A 17,292-nucleotide genomic window follows, 5' to 3' on the forward strand; every position below is an offset into this window, starting at 1 on the left:
TAATAAAAAAAAAACTCAAGAATAAGATACTGAATAAAAAATAAAAACAATATCAAAAAACAATAAAAGAAAATCTAGAATATAATATATAGAAACAATCAGTAAAATAACAATAAAAAGAATACAGATAAAAATAATAGAGTACCTATAAAATTATAAAATTATAATATTATCATCACATTAGCCTACAGATGCTGCTAACCCTCCAACAGTGAGAATGTAAAGATCATGAGTGAAAAGGTCAGTCCTATTCATATTTCTTATTAAAATTTTGACCCGAGGTAGCACATGAATGCCACACCGAGTCGCACAGACGTGATGCTACGCTTTGACATTTCAGACTTTTGTGTGGATTAAAATACATTTTAGGCCGTGCGATACGATATTATCACTATTAAAGTCACCGTGCGACAGTATTGCGGTTTTATACATCATGCAGTATGCTCAGTATTGCAATAACATGTATTGTGATTTACCTTTTTATTCTTTTTATCCTTTTTATTCCACTGCAAATTGTGTCTCCAGAGGATAAAACAGCGAGTGTTTTATCTGAAAAGAGAGCAGGTTTCACTCAGTTCATCTCACCTCAGGCTGACCGGCTCTGGCAGAAAAAAAAAAAAAAAAAAAAACTCACAAATGTTGCATCGATACTTTGCGTCGTGTATCGATACAATATTGCCGCACAAAATATCAAGGTTCAATTTATTGTCGTAACAAACAAAAAAAAAAAAAAAACATGTTGGGAAAGGAATTCATTACCCAGCTCCAGCAGCGTACATAATAAATAATGAATAACTAAAAAACAGATCAAAATAAATCAAGAATAAATCAATAAATTACTTATGCTTAATAATACTTATGCAATACTTATGCTGTATTGATCAGTTTAATCAGATAACAGGTCAGTGAGCCACAGCTGAAATTTTGACACACATTTTTTTTTTTTTTTTTTTTTTTTGTAAATCACTGAAAAACAGGCTGAAATGAAAGCCGCCGCTGACGTTGAGCTTTACACGGCAGCGTCTCTGGTGCTGAGATCTCAACCACATCAATGAAACCGGATTTTTTTTTTTTTTTTTTTTTTTACTTTTCAAACTTTGTGGAGAGCGTCCGGCCCGTCCCGTGAAGCCGTCGAGGACACGAAGGCGGCGTAACTCAGCCGATGAAAGCTTTCCTGTCTCCAGAGCCGAGCTGTGTGCGGAGCCGCCACGCAAAGCGCCGAGCGTGCAGTCTGAGGCCCCCACCTGGACATGAGCCGCAGTATTACCCACAATGCCATGTGCATGTAAACACACTCTGTGCATCTCTCCTGCGTTAGGAGAACAGTAGAGGGTCTGTGCCAGTATTATTATTATTATTATTATTCTTATGATGATTATGATATTAGAAAATGTACTTGAGGCAGTGATACGTAGGTGATATGGCCAAAATAAGGTTGAAAAGCTAAAGTACTGTATGTGTGTGGTGGTCGACGTGCTAACCTTCAGGATCATAAGGATCGTTTCAGGTGCGTAAAGGTCCAGCTAATACACAGCGGGATGGGGAGGGGGGAGGGGAGGGGGGGGCGTCCACTCATTGGCACGGCAACAAAACTAAAACTTAAAAAAAAAAATCTATACTTTTTTATGCTTTTTAAAACCAAATGCTCTTTTCCCAGCTCCGCCCTTCGCTTCACAGCCACACAGTGAGACGTGTAATCAACGCTGGGAGCTGCAGTGACAATAAAACGCTGAGATGATCCACCCAGAAACATAAAAATAGCTACCTTTCATCATCAGTCATGACTTTTTTGGTTTCTGACACGCTGGAAACTGGTCTGAACACTCAGCGAGACGGCTTCAAGTGCTTCTGTGAACTTGGAAAAACAAGTGCTCTTTGGGGTTTTTTGTTTTGTTTTTGGGTTTTCTTTTTTTTTTCTTTTTTTTTTCCAGATCTTGAAAATGTATCGCACCTGGGATGTGACGTTTAATCGCCGGTGTTTTTTTCCAACTGGAAAGGTGCAGAAACAGTGTGGACTCCAGCACAAAACCCAAAGTCAGCTCCAGGAGTTCACTGCAAACTGACATCAAACTGAAAAAGCTCTGCTGCTGCGGAGCCTCTGGAGCCGACGGGCCTCTTTTCCTCCGAGGGGTCAGAGGTCAGAGGTCAGGATGGGCTGGGGAGGGCTCAGTTTGAACAGTTTGAACAAGTGATGGTAAAGTCCTGCTGGTTATTTAAGGAGATGTTAAAGGAAACTGCAGCGTTTTGGGCAAAACACCCCCCGGTCCTGACTCTGCCCCGGGCTCAGACCAGATGTTGGACACCGTTCTCACCAGTCGTTCACTTCCTATGCCGAGCCCTTTCTGTTAGCTTAGCATAAAGACTTGAAGTCTATGGGAGTTGTTAGCCTGGCTCGGTCAAAGTGAATAAAATAGACCTTCCAGCAGACTCTCGTCTCAGTCTGGGGAATTTGCCCAAAATGTTGGAGTATTTCTTTTGCATAAAAATAAATGAATAAATAAATATAAGATACAGCAGGGGAAAAGAGACGAAATATGACCCTATGGGCTTTCCATAGCTCACAAGCCTGTTGAATCCCTCCCAGCTTCAAACCCTGACCTCCGACCTGAGGAGAGCGAAGAGGAGCAATAAAGTGTCACGATTATCACTTTTATTATTTTTTAGATGTAGGCCAAAAGAATAAAGAAGAAGTGAACAATCCCTTTTTGCTCATGAGAATCACGTTGGCGTCCTGCTCAACGAAAAACGTTTAAGAATGAAAATCAGATTTTTAACCACCTGATCTATATTGCTCTATGTCTCTCTCTCTCTCTCTCTCTCTCTCTCTCTCTCTCTCTCTCTCTCCCTCTCTCTCTTTTTTTTTTTTGGTAAATCTGTGCTGCTGTTCTCTTTCCTCTGGCTGTCGGATGAAATATAAAATATGAAATATGAGACTTGTTCCAGGGATGAACACCATCAGCAGTGTCCGATCTGACTGTGATCATGTTCATGTAAGACGAGTATTTTGTCCAGACGGTGCTGCCGTAGGTGTCGGTTTGGTGTCAGAAAAGAACGCAGATGAGCCGCAAGTGACTCACTGAAGTATTTTAAGTGTTTTTATTTCAGAGTGACGGACGGATGGGGTTTTTATTTTTTTTTTTCCACAAATGAAATCAGATCAAGTCTCCGTCACAGAGCGAGAGACAGACGGAGAGCGAGCGTCTTGCCTTGTCCTCCCTTCAGTCGCCGCGCTGCTTTGACCTTTGACCTTCTCCAGGCCTTCAGGACTCGCTCATGGAGACGCCGCCATGTTGGAGGAGCGGCCGGCTGCTCTGGGATCTGCTGTCTCTGCTCCCAGAGAGCGACGGCTGTCTGTAGGAAACCCAGCAGAGACGTGAGACTCTGCCCTCGCCGTGGCCGTAGAGACTGACAGTATTGTTGACATCCATCGTGACAGGGCAGGCACCTGATTGGTCGCTGTGTTCCACCAAAATGAATTAAAATCTTTGGCGCGCTGCTAAAATCGCTGACACGATTGGAAGCTAAGAACGTTAATGCTACGCTAAGCAGACGTGAGCTGAGTTCATCTTTATTAGCTTTGTTTTTGTAAACAAAGTTATTGAATCATTTTCTCCCAAAATCAACATTTATTTAAAAAAAAAAAAAAAAAAAACACAAAGTTATTCTCCCAGTTGTTTTATTGATTTTCCCGTGAGAACAGAACCTGTGTCCGTTAGCCGTGCATCGGCTCTGATGTAAACAAACTCTCCCGCCGACGCCGTGACGTCACTGGAAGCTGTACAGCTGTTGCCATGGCAACACGGGCCACCCGGAAACACTCTGACCTGCTGTGAACCAAAGGCCCGTTCGGTTTCTATGGTTACTGTTTTTTTTTTTTTTTTTAAACCTTTCTTCATGCAGAGCAAGGCGACAGAGCCGGGCCAGCCTGTGCCTTGCTCAAGGGCACTGCGGTCAGTGGCATACTTGCCATTTGTAAACCCGACGTTTACGAAGGAGCGCATCGATTTGAATCGGCAAGCAGCCCCATTCACCACGGCGACGTCTCCCATCATGCAACTGGTCTTCAACCATCTCACAACTGGAACCAACCTCATTACATTTTCTGCTCAAAAATGTAAAAGAAAACCTTTTATCTGAGTTTTTACTCATAATTTTGTCTGTTCATTGTTTTTTTTGTTTTTTTCCCCTCTACCATGGCCCTAAAACACCATCGCACAAAACATGTAGGCCTAACCCTAACACAGCTGGGATAACAGAATTGGGTCGATCATCGCTGTTTGTTTGTTTGTTTGTTTGTTTTATTTCCCATCTGCATTGTTTCAATATGTTTCCCAGATGTCACGGCCTTCAGGAGAAGAAAAGTAGGTCCTTTTTTACAGTTTTAACCCCTTAAATCCCCGACGACATGAGAGAGAAACACGCCATGCGCTCTGGACAGAGGGCGAGGTGCACTTCATGTGTCTGCCGGGGCCAAACGAAGCGAGAGGGGTTAAACTGACAGTGGACCAAGCACACACCTTTCAAGTGTTACGAGGTTTTCTGAATCGAGATTTATTATTTTTTTTTCTTTCTCCTCTGCCTGGTTCTGCTCTTCAGTTGATGAAGTCACCATGTTTGTCTGAAGCGCCACCTGTCTGTCAGCGTTACGAAATAAACGGAAAATATGTCCAACGAGACAACAGAGCGGGAGACGCACTCAGTGTCCATCTGTGTGTGTGTGTGTGTGTGTGTGTGTGTGTGTGTGTGTGTGTTCAGTGTTGCCTCCACAGGTACAGTGTACACAGTGTTCACTCGCTGAGCATTATCACGGTTGTTATTCATTTCCAGAGTTTACAGATATCAGAATTCACATTTCACAACAGTTATGCCTTTTTCAGAAAATAACTGTGACACAGAAGGAGCCACAGCTGGAACTAAAACTGAGAGCTTCCATCTGCCGCGACTTTTTTTAAACAGCCGCCTGTCCCACATGCTGATATGAGCCTTCAAAGTTTTCCCAAAATGCACTTTTTCCAGTTTTCTCTGATGAATTATTAGAAAACATCAGACACCTCCAGGACTCCAACACTGGTTTCTGAGTCACAGATATTACTGCTGATGAAACCTTCATTTTTCCCAACATACTGATGTTTAAAGTTGGTGACAGGAGAAATCATGTTGGAAAAAAAACTAGATTTTGGTTTAGGATTGTGACGGTGAGGATGGATGTGAAACTGACTCGGCTGCAGTTTTGAACAGAACTCAGGTTTGTTTTTCAGCCCTGAAAGTTTCATGTGTTCATCTCTGTTAGGACTGAAGTCATAAGGCTCAAAAATGCTGGAACAAATTACATCAATTAAAAAAAAAAAAAAAAACACCAAATTTGAACTTTGAGGAGCTGTAACTCCATATAGTCACATAATAGTGTGAATGTACTTTTTTTTTTTTTTTTTTTTTTTTTGTAGTAAAAAAAAAAAAAAAAAAAAAAAATTCAGCTGATTCTGAGGGGGTCAGATGGGAATTTTTTCTGAACTGGTAGATTTTATATGGAATGACCCTTTTTGTAATAAATACCAGAGATGTAAGTTCCCCCAGTCCAGGCAGCCACAGGGGTGTCCTGTCATCAGTCACTACACAGAGACAACAGTCAGCTAGTGTTATATACAGTCTAAACACATCTTATGCCCCGGATTATGAACTCTGTTTGGTAGTTTCACTAAATTTGAACAGATTATCATCTTAAAAAAATCCACTAATAGTCACAGGAAATATGACATTCTGGCAGAATAATATTAGAATAAAACAATGATTTACCTAAAGGACTTTGAATTAGAAATGTGTGTGTCAGTGGTAAATCAGCTTTCCCAAGAAAAGTACAGTGGATACAAGTTTCCTACCTGAAATTCACATGTGGTACCAGAAAATCACTGCATGTCTCTGACCCTGGGTTGTTGATCTTAGACAGCCCAACACCCCCGACACCGACCGGGCCGTCACTTTTCCACCAGAGAAAATCTCTTCCCTGACTCGAGGCAGCAGCTGAACCATCAGCTGATGGATCAAATCAAACTGAAGTGCAGCTCGGCTGTAAAGCAGCTGCTTAATGAAGAAAAACTCCCCTTAACAAGACATGAGATCCCCTAAAAACATGACGCAAGACGTCTGGAGGGTCTCTAAAATATGTAATGGCAATATGCAGGAAATTCGTAGGCGGCGGCTCTTCTCAAATTTCATGCCCCGGCGCGCTTAAACACATTCTTTCTAACCCTAGATGCAATAGAGTTGCTATAGGAAAACTACAGTAATATGACAGGCGGCAGTGTGAATGTGTGCGCTGCAGTTACTACAGGAATACCACAGAAATATTAAGCGGGAATTTCATTTCTCCCTCTCTCTCCCTGAAATTAAAAGTGTGCATAGAGCAGGAAAGTGAGATCCGATCACAGGTGGGCAGGTGAGGCATGTGGCGATGCATGTTAATGCCAGGTGTGTGTGGACGGACTGACACCTGGGACGTCCTGCCACTTCATGTTCGGCTGAGGAGAGCTGCCCTGCATTTCAATACCCATACTACCATACTTTTTAGTATGCAATAAAAAGAATGAGTATGTCCCAACACATAGTGTGTCAGATGCAGTATGCCAAGAGTACCAGGATGTTCTGCTACAGGTGTGTCCAGTCATGGAGGGGGACAAGAGGCTGCAGATTTACACTCCAACCAAGATCCTCCCTGCATTCCAAATCGCATACTTCTACTTTTTACTTGTAGTATGTACTGCAGCTGCCCTTACAAAGTATGCAGTGTAGTATGTAGTAAGCATGCGTATGCATACTATTGGGACACACTACATACTGCGAAATCTGACCGGGTGTAGTAGAACATCCTGGTACTCTTGGCATACTGCATCTGACATACTATGTATTGGGACATACTAATTCTTATTTTTTTGCATACTAAATAGTATGGTAGTATGAGTACTGGAACGCAGGGCTGCTCTCCTGAAACCTGCAGCGTGTGCCTCAACAGGTGAAGACGAAGCACCTCCCACTAACACACCTGTCCCTACTGCCTCACCTGTCATCCACTGAATCTCCTGGGTCCTAAAGTCCCACCTGCTACAGCAGATCGATAGATAGATAGATAGATAGATAGATAGATAGATAGATAGATAGATTTACTTTATTGATCCCAATTTGGTAAACTGTGTTCCAGAAAAAATTATTTAAAAAAAATAATAATAATATCTTTGACTCAATGTTGGGATGATGCTGTAGGGTTGATTATCAGTGCTATTATGTGGAAGATTTATTTTTGATATGATGACCAAGCAGCTAGAGACAAAAAAAAGTGTGTTGCTGTTGTTGTGTTGTCTTTAATAAAACATGTTTGAGCTGTGAATCCCCTCCACATGCAGGCTGCTCGCTCCACATGACCGTGTGTATAGGCGCACTTGTTTTCATGTGTGTGTGTGTGCGATGTTTGTTTGCCTGTCTGGACACAGATTCAGTGTGTGTGTGTGTAGGTGTGTGTGTGTGGGTGGTTATGATGTTTGTCTAGACTCTGACCCCAGCGGCTGCAGTCAGTCCGCTGCTTTGCTGCTTTCTGTTGAAGCGACTCTGCAGTTTTTCAGCCTCAGTCCTGCAGTGAAGTCATGGGGAACCAAGCGTGTAACCCGTCTCCAAACACCGTCGACTGCCTGTACGACGCCGCCAGGTAGGGACAGGGCCGGGACAGGGCCGGGGCCGCGGGCTGGTCAACAGGCTCCGGCTGTGCACCAAAAGATTTCTGGCAAAACAATAAAACAAATATGGAGAAGAATTACTCAGATGGCGGAGATTATTAATGTTATTGTTCTTATTATTATAGACATATCTTATAAGATACTATATTCACCAGCATTCACATAGGACCATAATCTATGACTTTCACAAAAATATAAACAATAAGACTTTAATTGTCTTTTTTCCTTGGGAGGTTGAAATTGGCAAGTGCTTCCACATTAAAAAATCAATGCTCAAAACCAGCAGTATCTTGTAGAAAATAGCACAATTACAATATAGTCAAGTGACTTGTAGAGTAAAGAGTGTAGAGCAAGAAACTAACAAGTAACAGTTTATTTTGAGTGTCTATATATTAGAAACGTGTTGAAAAAATGCTGAAGTAAATGAATATATACAGTATTTCCATCCAAAATAATGTAAAAGTTTCCTCTATGGCATCATAATTGGCTTCTGCGTCACTATTCAAAGTAAATTTGCCTGTATCTCGTGAGTATTTCAAAAACCACCAACACTTTAACTTTCTCAACTGCTTAGTTCAACATCTCATCATGTAGGGAGCATACAGGGCCGACTGGCTCTGAAAAAAGACAATATGCCGATAAAAATGAATATTGAACTAATATTCCCATTTCTTAGTGCCTCACTGCCACAGACACCCTAATATGTCCACAGCACTCACTGTGAGAGGAGAACAAACATTAAAAGTAACTTCATTGGACTGCTCACCTGTTCAACATTACCTGAGGCTGATGCATGATGGGACTGCTGGGATGAGCTGATGAAGGGAAAAATAATTTTAAAAAAAGGTTTCAGCTCAAACAAATAACTTTAAGTTACACCTCCATAGAATTAACACAAAACCAAACTAATGTACCCCTATAAACCTGGATGACTGAAATCAACCAGAGCAAAGGCCCTCAAGTCCAAGTCACCATAACTCTGATGAGACACCGAGGATGAAGAACTGGCCCTAAATGAGGAGGACATTCACACTTACAACTTGCTATCTCACTAAATAGTAGCTACCATTTGCTTCAGTTAAATTTGTTTGCCACCTGATATTTAACAGTTAACTTTATGTTCAGGTCTGATGTTAGGTTATATAAGTTATCACATAAGACAAAGTTACCAAAAAAAACATCAACATTACCAACTAGTTAGCCTAGTTAGTTACTGTGATTAAGCTGCACATACAGCAGTAGTGCACACAAAACGAGACAGCGCTTCTCACTTGGGATCCCATAAAATAAATAAATATGAGCACAATAAATAATTAGGTTACTAAATAATGAGTAATGGGTGAAGTCAGCAGTTTAAAGTAAAATACTAGATCCAGTGTTTCCAGTCAGAGAACCTGGGTTATGTCGGCTAACCATCAGACCTCTGGCGAGTGACTGACACTGTTTCGACAGGGAGCTACGTGCACGCCGCCGACTGCGAACAAAAAAAAAAAAAAAAAAAAAAAAAAAAGACTGCAAGTAGGCCTATTACAAAATTAAAATAGCCTACTCCAAAACAGGATAACAAGATAATAAAAAAGAGAAAACTTGTTTAAATTTGACCCCGGAGCAGAGAGAGACACTAACAGCTGCAAAACCTCAGATTCTTGTTGAAGGTGTTTGAATGTGGAGGCGCTTTCTCAGGCTGCAGGACTGTTTTGAACGGACTGTGCGGGGTGTGTTCCAGCACGATGACCCAACACACGGAGTAATAAACATAATAAACGCGCTGGAAAGGTATAGTTAAGAAAATGAGTGACAGCGGGAAAAGGAGTTAAATATGGACTCATGTCAGTTTTACTGACTATACAAAGGCAGAGTGTAGAGTCTGCAAGAAAAAGTCTCTTATCGAGCCGCTCCACAAACAACCTGCACAGGCACATGACAACTGTCCAGCCATCAGTGCAGTGGGAAGAGAAAACACAAGCAGTTGAACCTGATATTACTGAAGGTGCCAGTGTGTCTGCTGCAGCTGCTGCTGCTGCTGCTGCAGTGTGTACATCAACTCAATTCAACTGTAAATAGTTAAAAGTTTGTTTTTGCATTTTATAATTTATTTTTTGTAGCACTATGTAGATTGAATAAATAAAGGCACATTTATATAATAAGCATATATAAATAAAAAAAAAAAAAATAACGCATGCTTTTTTTTTTTTACATTAGTAATTCATTTTGAGCATAATTTTACATTATTGTTGGTAATAAATTAAATTTGAGCAACAAAAAAATCGGAAGAGCCGCTTGGGAGCCGAAAGAGCCGACTCTTTTAAGTGAGCCGAGCCAAAAGAGCCGGCTCTCTAAAAAGAGCCGAACTTCCGACTAGGGCAGGGGAGCAGAAACTGCCCCGGCTTCCTCTCTCAGAACCAAATGTTTTTCGGGAACCCTCTATATCTCCCTCCACTAGAGGTCGCCAGATCCTCCATCAGCTCTGTTCCTGTGGGTGAATGCATGATCTGCAGCTGATCTGAAGACAGGAATAAGGAATGCTAAAGTGGACTACAAGAGGAGGATTAAGAACTAGGCCTGTCACGATAATAAATTTTGCTGTGCGATTAATTACACCAGAAATTACTGCAATAGCCTAGGTGATAATATTGCGTAATATTGTGCTTTTAAGACCATTTTCATTATTGTTGCAATTTTGACATTTTCAGACCATTCTTTAAATTTATATTATGATAATAAAGGCAAAAATGATGCAAGTCCACCTTTTTAAAGAAAAATAAACATTTATTCAATAAGAATATTTAAAAATGTAACAAGAAAATTTAAATATCTGAAATAAATAACACTTAAAAATACCAAAATAAATAAATAAAGACCTTAAGAATAGGCTACAAAAGAAAAAAAAAATTACCAACAGTCCCTGGAAACAAAAAACAAAACAAACAAACAAAAAAACCTCTCTCTTGACTGATATTGCATATAACTTAAATTACATAAATTAAAAAAAAAAAAAAAAAAAAAAAAAAAAAAAAAAACTGCAAGTATTACAAAATTAAAATACACCAAAACGGGATAACAAGAAAATTAAAAGAAAAAAAAAAGAGAGAGAGAGAGAGAGAGAGAGAGAGAGAGAGAGAGAGAGAGAGAGAGAGAGAGAGAGAAAACTTGTAGTGAGCGGTTCTACTGGAAGAGGCTTTTTATGCATTTTGAAAATATATAATTAAAAATCATAATAATAATAATAATAATAATAATAATAATAATAATAATTAAATGGTGATCCGTCGGTCATTTTGGGGATACAATAATGAAATAAGATTGAAGGCTGTGGTTGAACTGTGTGAATGCTGAGGCAAGGTGGAGTCATGTTAAATCCCACCCTGCAGCCACGCCGGCCTGCTCCCCGACTTGTCGCTGGACGCCTCCCTGGCCTCCCTGCTGTCCCTGAACTCGTCCCGGGTGGTGGAGCAGCAGTACGCCGCCCTGCAGAGCCGCCTGGCGCCGCAGCAGAGGGCCGCCTTCAACCGAGACCTGCACACCGCCTTCGGGGGAAACGCCATGGTCAGACACCTCCGGGGGTTCAACATGTGGGGCGGGGGGTCAGCGGGGTCAGGGTCTGTCAGGGTCCCAGAGAGAGACGAGCTGCGCAGGTCGCTGAATTCCTGGAAAATCGTGGAGTTTTGAGAGCTGAACTCGAGTGACGAGCACAGGGAGGGGAAGTTCAGTGAAGTCTGGGAATATCGGGAAAAATGCAAACAGGTCGATTTTCAGCCACACATATCAGAGGGTGTTTTACATCTTGAGATGGATTTCAGTCCCGCTGTCAGTGGTGTAACTGTGGAGTTTTTGTCTCCATCCTCTTCTGGTGAGGTGAGATGTTTCCATTGTTTCCAGCAGCTCCAGTCGGACATCAGAAAATGTTTCAGGATCTAAAACTTTAGCCTTTTTCTGTCACTCCCTCCCAGTCAGAGCGAGGAGCTTCTGTCTGGAGCCTCTGAAACAGTTTTGTGTACGTACAAAACTGACTCAAAATACACATAAAATGTCTGAAGTTTTAGTTTTAGTTTAATTTGTCAACACAACAAACCTTCACAAAGTGTTGTGTTGCTGCTGCTCCGAACTCCTTACAGCCTGACCCTGACAAGCACAGCTCATTTTTTATTTAAAAGTAAATAAATAGGCTAAACTTAAACTGTGTAATAATTAACTAATACTGAAACTAATAAAAAGTAAACTAAAACTAAAGTTTTTGTAAAAAAAAAAAAAAAAAACGAATAATAATAATATTAATAAAATTAAACTGAAGCTAAATTGAACTGTAAACAAAAAATAAAAACGACATAAAAATAAAAACTAATTAAAATACAAAACTGTAATGACTGTGCTGTAGGCTAATAACTGCAGCCTCGATTGCCCAGAATGCAGCGCGGCATCAATAGGCTGCGTTTATTTCTCTCTCCACCTGCAGCGCATGTGGGGTTTGTCAAAAGGCATTCTGGGAAATGTAGGAAATCAGTAACTGCAGCAGAGGCAGATGAGGCAAGTTGAGGCCGAGCAGGTACATCACACGTTTCCTGCCTCAAAATTAATGAGCCGACTCTGATCCTGTGTGTGTGTGTGTGTGTGTGTGTGTGTGTGTGTGTGTGTGTGTGTGTGTGTGTGTGTGTGTGTGTGTGTGTGTGTGTGTGTGGTGATGCTGCAGGTCAGTTACGGGGGCGTCGGGGTGGTCGCCCTGGCCGTCTCCGTGCTGTTCGAGGTGCTGGCCCACCACCAGACCACCACGTCGGGCCACAGGGGCCTCGAGCGCCCCCCCACACCTCCAGACCCCATCGCCAGGATGTTCGGGCCCAACGGGAGGTCAGAGGTCGGCTCCATCGCCAGCGAGTTCCTCAAACAGGTGGCTGGACCGTGGGCTGTAGTGTAGCAATAATAATAATTACTGTATTATTATGATACACAGTCCAGGACAGTTTTCCTGAAGTTTCCTGAATTCAAGATAAATTCATCACACAAATTCACCTTTACCGCCTGACTGTTTTTAGCTTTTTGGAAAGTTACGCAAAATGTTTGAGGTTCAGCTGGCCTCAGTGACATTTTTGCACAAAGCTCATGTAGCCTTCAATCCTGCAGCTGTTATCCACAGAGCCACGGGTCACAAATGAAGCTTACATTTTTAAATTACCGTAATATTTTTTTTTTTATTATTATTATTATTATTTTTAAATCTCACATACCCCCTGCAGTACTCTAATGTACCTCTAGGGGGAGGCGCTGCACCATTTGAGAACCACAACCGTGTTGGCCCTCCTAATGACAGTGGGGGGAGCGTGAGGGTTTGAATTTTGAGGATTTTAATGTGTAGATATTCTGTGAGGCGAGACATACACACACACACACACACACACACACTCAGTGGAGATCCATTACATCCATTTCAAAGTACAAATTTCTCTCTATAAACACAAACAGGCACATGAGTGAGCCTTCCACAATAAAAGCTCAGTCAGCAGATATGATAAGAGTTATGTGGCTTTACTTTCTGTTTTGTTTGTTTGTTTATAATTTCCATCTTAAGGAAACTCACTTCAACTTTACACCTTCGTCCTTTTAGAATCATATGGAAACAGATTTCATCGAACAAAGTCATCGTTTTCTAAAACAATTCTAGTTTTCTGTTTGGAGATTTTTTTTCCACGACTGACAGCCAGAAATGAATTTGCATGAATCAGTATTCTGAAAAGATGAATGTTAGGTTTAGGAATATGATTTTTGAGCTGAGTATTTTGTTATTGTTGTAATTATTGTTATAGAAAGGTTTATTGTTGTTGATTATTTATTTATTTATTTATTTATTTATTTATTCATTTATTTGGCTATTGTTAGGCTACTTTTTTTCTACTTTTCTACTTTTCTTTATTTCTTTTCTTTTTCTTTTTCTTTTTTTTTTTGGTTTGTTTTGTTTTGTTTTGCATTAGGATGTAAAGTTGTAAAGTTTTGATTGCGTGGACCCCAGGACCCCAGGTTGGACTGCATAGCGCCACCTAGGCTACAGCAGCAACTCCTTTTTATGATGTTTCCAAAAAGCTTTCATCATTACAGAAAATGTAACGCGCAATGCAAAATAAAAATAATCAATAATTCCCCTGGAAGGTGTTTAAACTGAAGAAACACGCCTGTTTTGGGAAATGAAAGGAATAGAGAGTCCCGATATTTATGTTAAAATGTGGGGAGTCAAAGTGAAAAGTTGTGAGAAGAATAAGTAAATAAAGTGCAGTAACAGAGTGTGTGCTGAACACCGTGCTGCCTTCAGGTTCCTGGTGCCGCCAACGACCGGGACCAGATGGTGGCGCTGCTGGAGAGCTACGAGGCGAAGCTGCGGTTCGAGCTGATGGATTTGTACGAGAGCATGGTGTTTCTGGAGCGAGGAGCCCTCAGCTCCGCCGGGGTCAGAGTCATCATCACCATCACACAGCGATTACATCACACATTTTCTGTCACTATGTAAAGTGCTTAAAGGCCTGCCTGGCATCCTGCTGCGGTGTGGTGATGATCTCCTGGTTCCTTCATGCAGGTGAAGCAGTGGGTGAACGGAGCTGCTCTCCACCTGCACATCTTCCTCCACTGGAAGCGTCTGACCGACCCGGCAGCTGCAGAGAGCTTCAGTCTGGACTACCTGCGCGGCGTGGACCCGCTGGTGAAGACCTACAGCGAGTACCTGCACAGGACGGTGCGTCGCTCCGGCTGCACGGCGGCCTCTCTGCTCACCGTGTCATGGCTCCGTCAAACCAAACTGAATTTAAAACGCTGCTCGCCTCATTCCCAGAAAAAAAAAGGAGCAGATGAAGGAACGCTCCCCTTGAAAAGTTTACCTGGCAGTGACAGGAGCGTAACCGTGTTCCTGCTGTCTCCTGGTTTCTGTTGGCCAAGCAACATGTTCAGCTTAGAGTCAAGGCCAGTTCAGACCAGAGATTAACGACCTGATGAGTTGAAACGCGCCTCGTCTCCTAATTTGCATGAAGTTGAGGTCTAGGCTACTTGGCTCACATGGGACATGGGATTCAGGAACAAGGAGATCCTGCTGATTTTAAACCCAAAATCACCAGATTGTTTTCTTCTGAATCGGCCCAAGTCACAGCAACGTCTCTTCAGAGTCCAGATGCTGAGGAGGAGGTTGGGATTCTGGACTCAAACCAGCAGGATTTCCTTCTGACTGGATCCCATAAAAGGAGGACAAACTGGTTTCACTCTTTTTTCCCCATAAATGTACAACTTTAATCTCAGAATATGAGCTTTTTCTCGCAACTTTTTATAATCTCAGAATTTAAGTATTTTTTCTCAATAAATCTGTGAGTTATTTCTTGTAAATTTACCACTTTAAGCTTGGAGAATATCCACTTTTTTCCTCTGATTTGCTAAAGTCTAGTTTTAATTTTTATTTCAGTTGACTAAAATGTTTTTCCCACACCTACTTTTGTTTGACTGTATGACCGCACCTGTTGTGTCAGCAGGTGAGGGAGACTCCGGCCTCGGGCCCCGGCCTCAGCGGGCTGCTGGTGGTGGAGCCTCTGCGGAACGTCAGCCACGAGGTTCGGCATCGAGCCTGCGAGTCTGCGGCCATCCAGCGGGCTCTGGTGGAGCGTTTCCTGTCGGACCAGGACCCGCAGAGGGGAAAGGACTTCTTCCAGAGCTCCCAGGACCGCCACGACGCTCTGATGGCCCAGAGAGGAGACCTGCGGCTGAGCATCGCCTCACACTGACCGGCCTCTCAAACTTTTTTCAGTCGTGTTCCCCCTTTGAAATGTTTTTCCAGCCAAGTTCCCCCTGAACAAAAAAAAAAAAAAAAAAAAAAGGAATTATGAGGATTTTAATATGCAGATATTACAGCACACACACACACACACACACTCAGTGGTGAATCTAACGATTTACATTACGTTTTTATGCAGTTGTACTTTCCCAAGATTATTTTTCTATAAGTCTATAATCGAAATTTTTTGGGCGGTATGTAATTTAAATCGTATAAATTACAAAGTACAAATTTCTCTCTGTAACTACAAACAGGCAGATGAGTGAGTCTTCCACAATAAAAGCTCATCTGCAGAGTTGGCTTTACTTTCTGTTTTGTTTTGTTTTGTTTTGTTTTGTTTTGTTTTTTCGTTTGTTTGAATGTTTGAATGTTTTGTTTGTTTGTTTGTTTTTTATTTCCACCTTAAGGAAACTCGCTTGAACTTTACACCTTCGTCCTTTTAGAATCACATGGAAAGAGATTTCATCGAACAACGTCATTGCTTTCTAAAACAGTTCTAGTTTTCTGTTTGGAGATTTTTTTTTCCCACTGGCCGAGAGGCTAAGACGAGGGAATTTTACCTGCTTGAATCGCTGGCTGGCTGTCAATAAAGCGATGATCCGATGCTGCATTTCATACGTTTATTGTTAATTAAAAACTGTGAACCAAACAACGTTTAAAATCATTGGAAATGCTGTCAGCAAAATGTGAGCCTCCCCCGCTCACCCCGTCTCCAGCTCATTCAAAAAAAAAAAAAAACGCTCTCAAACAAGCTGATTTCACTGCTGAGGTGAGTCGATGACGCCCACACGTGACATGTGCTCCCTATTCATAAAGTGACTATGAATCACATGGAAACAGATTTCATTGAACAAAGTCATTGTTTTCTAAAACAGTTCTAGTTTTCTGTTTGGAGATTTTTTTTTTTTCCACGACTGACAGTCATTAATTTGCATAAATCAATATTCTGAAAAGATGAATGTTAGTTTGAGGAATATGATTTCTGAGCTGAGTATTGTTGAAATTATTGCTGTAGAAAGGTTTATTGATGTTCATTCTTTTTATGTTTTTTTTTTTTTTTTTTTTTGGCGCGGGCGGGCGGGGGGGGGGGGGGGGGGGGGGGGGATTGCTACTTCTTTTTTTTGCATTAGGATGTGAAGTTGTAAAGTTTTGATTTTTTGGACCCCAAGAAGAGTGTTTGCAACCTATACCTTCATGACTACTGTGACTATTTTTTTTTTTTTTTGCATTAGGATGTAAAGTTGTAAAGTTTTGATTGCGTGGACTCCAGGACCCCAGGCTAGACTGCATTGCACGGTCTACAGCAGCAACTCCTTTTTATGTCTCCAAAAAGCTTTCATCATTACAGAAAATGTAACACGCAATGAAAAATAAAAAATAATCAATAATTCCCCTCAAAGGTGTTTAAAGAAACTAGTCTGTTTTTGGAAATGAAAGGAGTGGAGAGTCCAGATATTTGTGTTAAAATGTGGGGAGTCAAAGTGAAAAGTTGTGAGAAGAATAAGTAAATAAAGTGCAGTAACAGAGTGTGTGCTGAGCACCGTGCTGCCTTCAGGTTCCTGGTGCCGCCAACGACCGGGACCAGATGGTGGCGCTGCTGGAGAGCTACGAGGCGAAGCTGCGGTTCGAGCTGATGGATTTGTACGAGACCATGGTGTTAGTAGCAGATCAATGAACGATTCCTCTTGAAAAGTTTACCTGGCAGCGACAGGAGCGTAACCGTGTTTCCTGTTGTCTCCTGGTTTCTGTTGGCCAAGAAAACATGTTCAGCTTAGAGTT

At 41.6% G+C, this 17,292-nt stretch overlaps 1 protein-coding gene and 1 long non-coding RNA gene across 2 annotated transcripts; both read left to right on the top strand.

Annotated features, from left to right (window-relative positions):
• The first annotated feature begins 110 nt into the window (after positions 1 to 110).
• On the top strand, positions 111 to 4,689 carry LOC115363603 (uncharacterized). Its single transcript, XR_003928597.1, has 2 exons — positions 111 to 4,446; positions 4,487 to 4,689. It is a non-coding gene; the product is annotated as an uncharacterized LOC115363603 (long non-coding RNA).
• Positions 4,690 to 7,492: 2,803 nt separating this feature from the next.
• LOC115363532 (uncharacterized) lies at positions 7,493 to 15,483 on the top strand. The gene is made up of 6 exons (XM_030057797.1): positions 7,493 to 7,693; positions 11,093 to 11,267; positions 12,409 to 12,603; positions 14,017 to 14,151; positions 14,278 to 14,433; positions 15,215 to 15,483. Exons 1-6 carry the CDS (start codon positions 7,632 to 7,634, stop codon positions 15,461 to 15,463), a joined length of 972 nt encoding a protein of 323 aa, XP_029913657.1. The 5' UTR covers positions 7,493 to 7,631; the 3' UTR covers positions 15,464 to 15,483.
• The last annotated feature ends 1,809 nt before the right edge of the window (positions 15,484 to 17,292 follow it).

The sequence above is a fragment of the Myripristis murdjan genome, chromosome 8, assembly GCF_902150065.1.
Source record: "Myripristis murdjan chromosome 8, fMyrMur1.1, whole genome shotgun sequence".
Taxonomy (NCBI): Eukaryota; Metazoa; Chordata; class Actinopteri; order Holocentriformes; family Holocentridae; genus Myripristis; species Myripristis murdjan.

Bases quoted from the DNA above. Each gene is read 5' to 3' on its own strand.
- LOC115363532 (XM_030057797.1), top strand. From the start codon at position 7,632: ATGGGGAACCAAGCGTGTAACCCGTCTCCAAACACCGTCGACTGCCTG. The intron at 11,268-12,408 runs GTCAGACACCTC...GTGATGCTGCAG, and splicing joins CCTTCGGGGGAAACGCCATG to GTCAGTTACGGGGGCGTCGG. The intron at 14,434-15,214 runs GTGCGTCGCTCC...TTGTGTCAGCAG, and splicing joins GCGAGTACCTGCACAGGACG to GTGAGGGAGACTCCGGCCTC.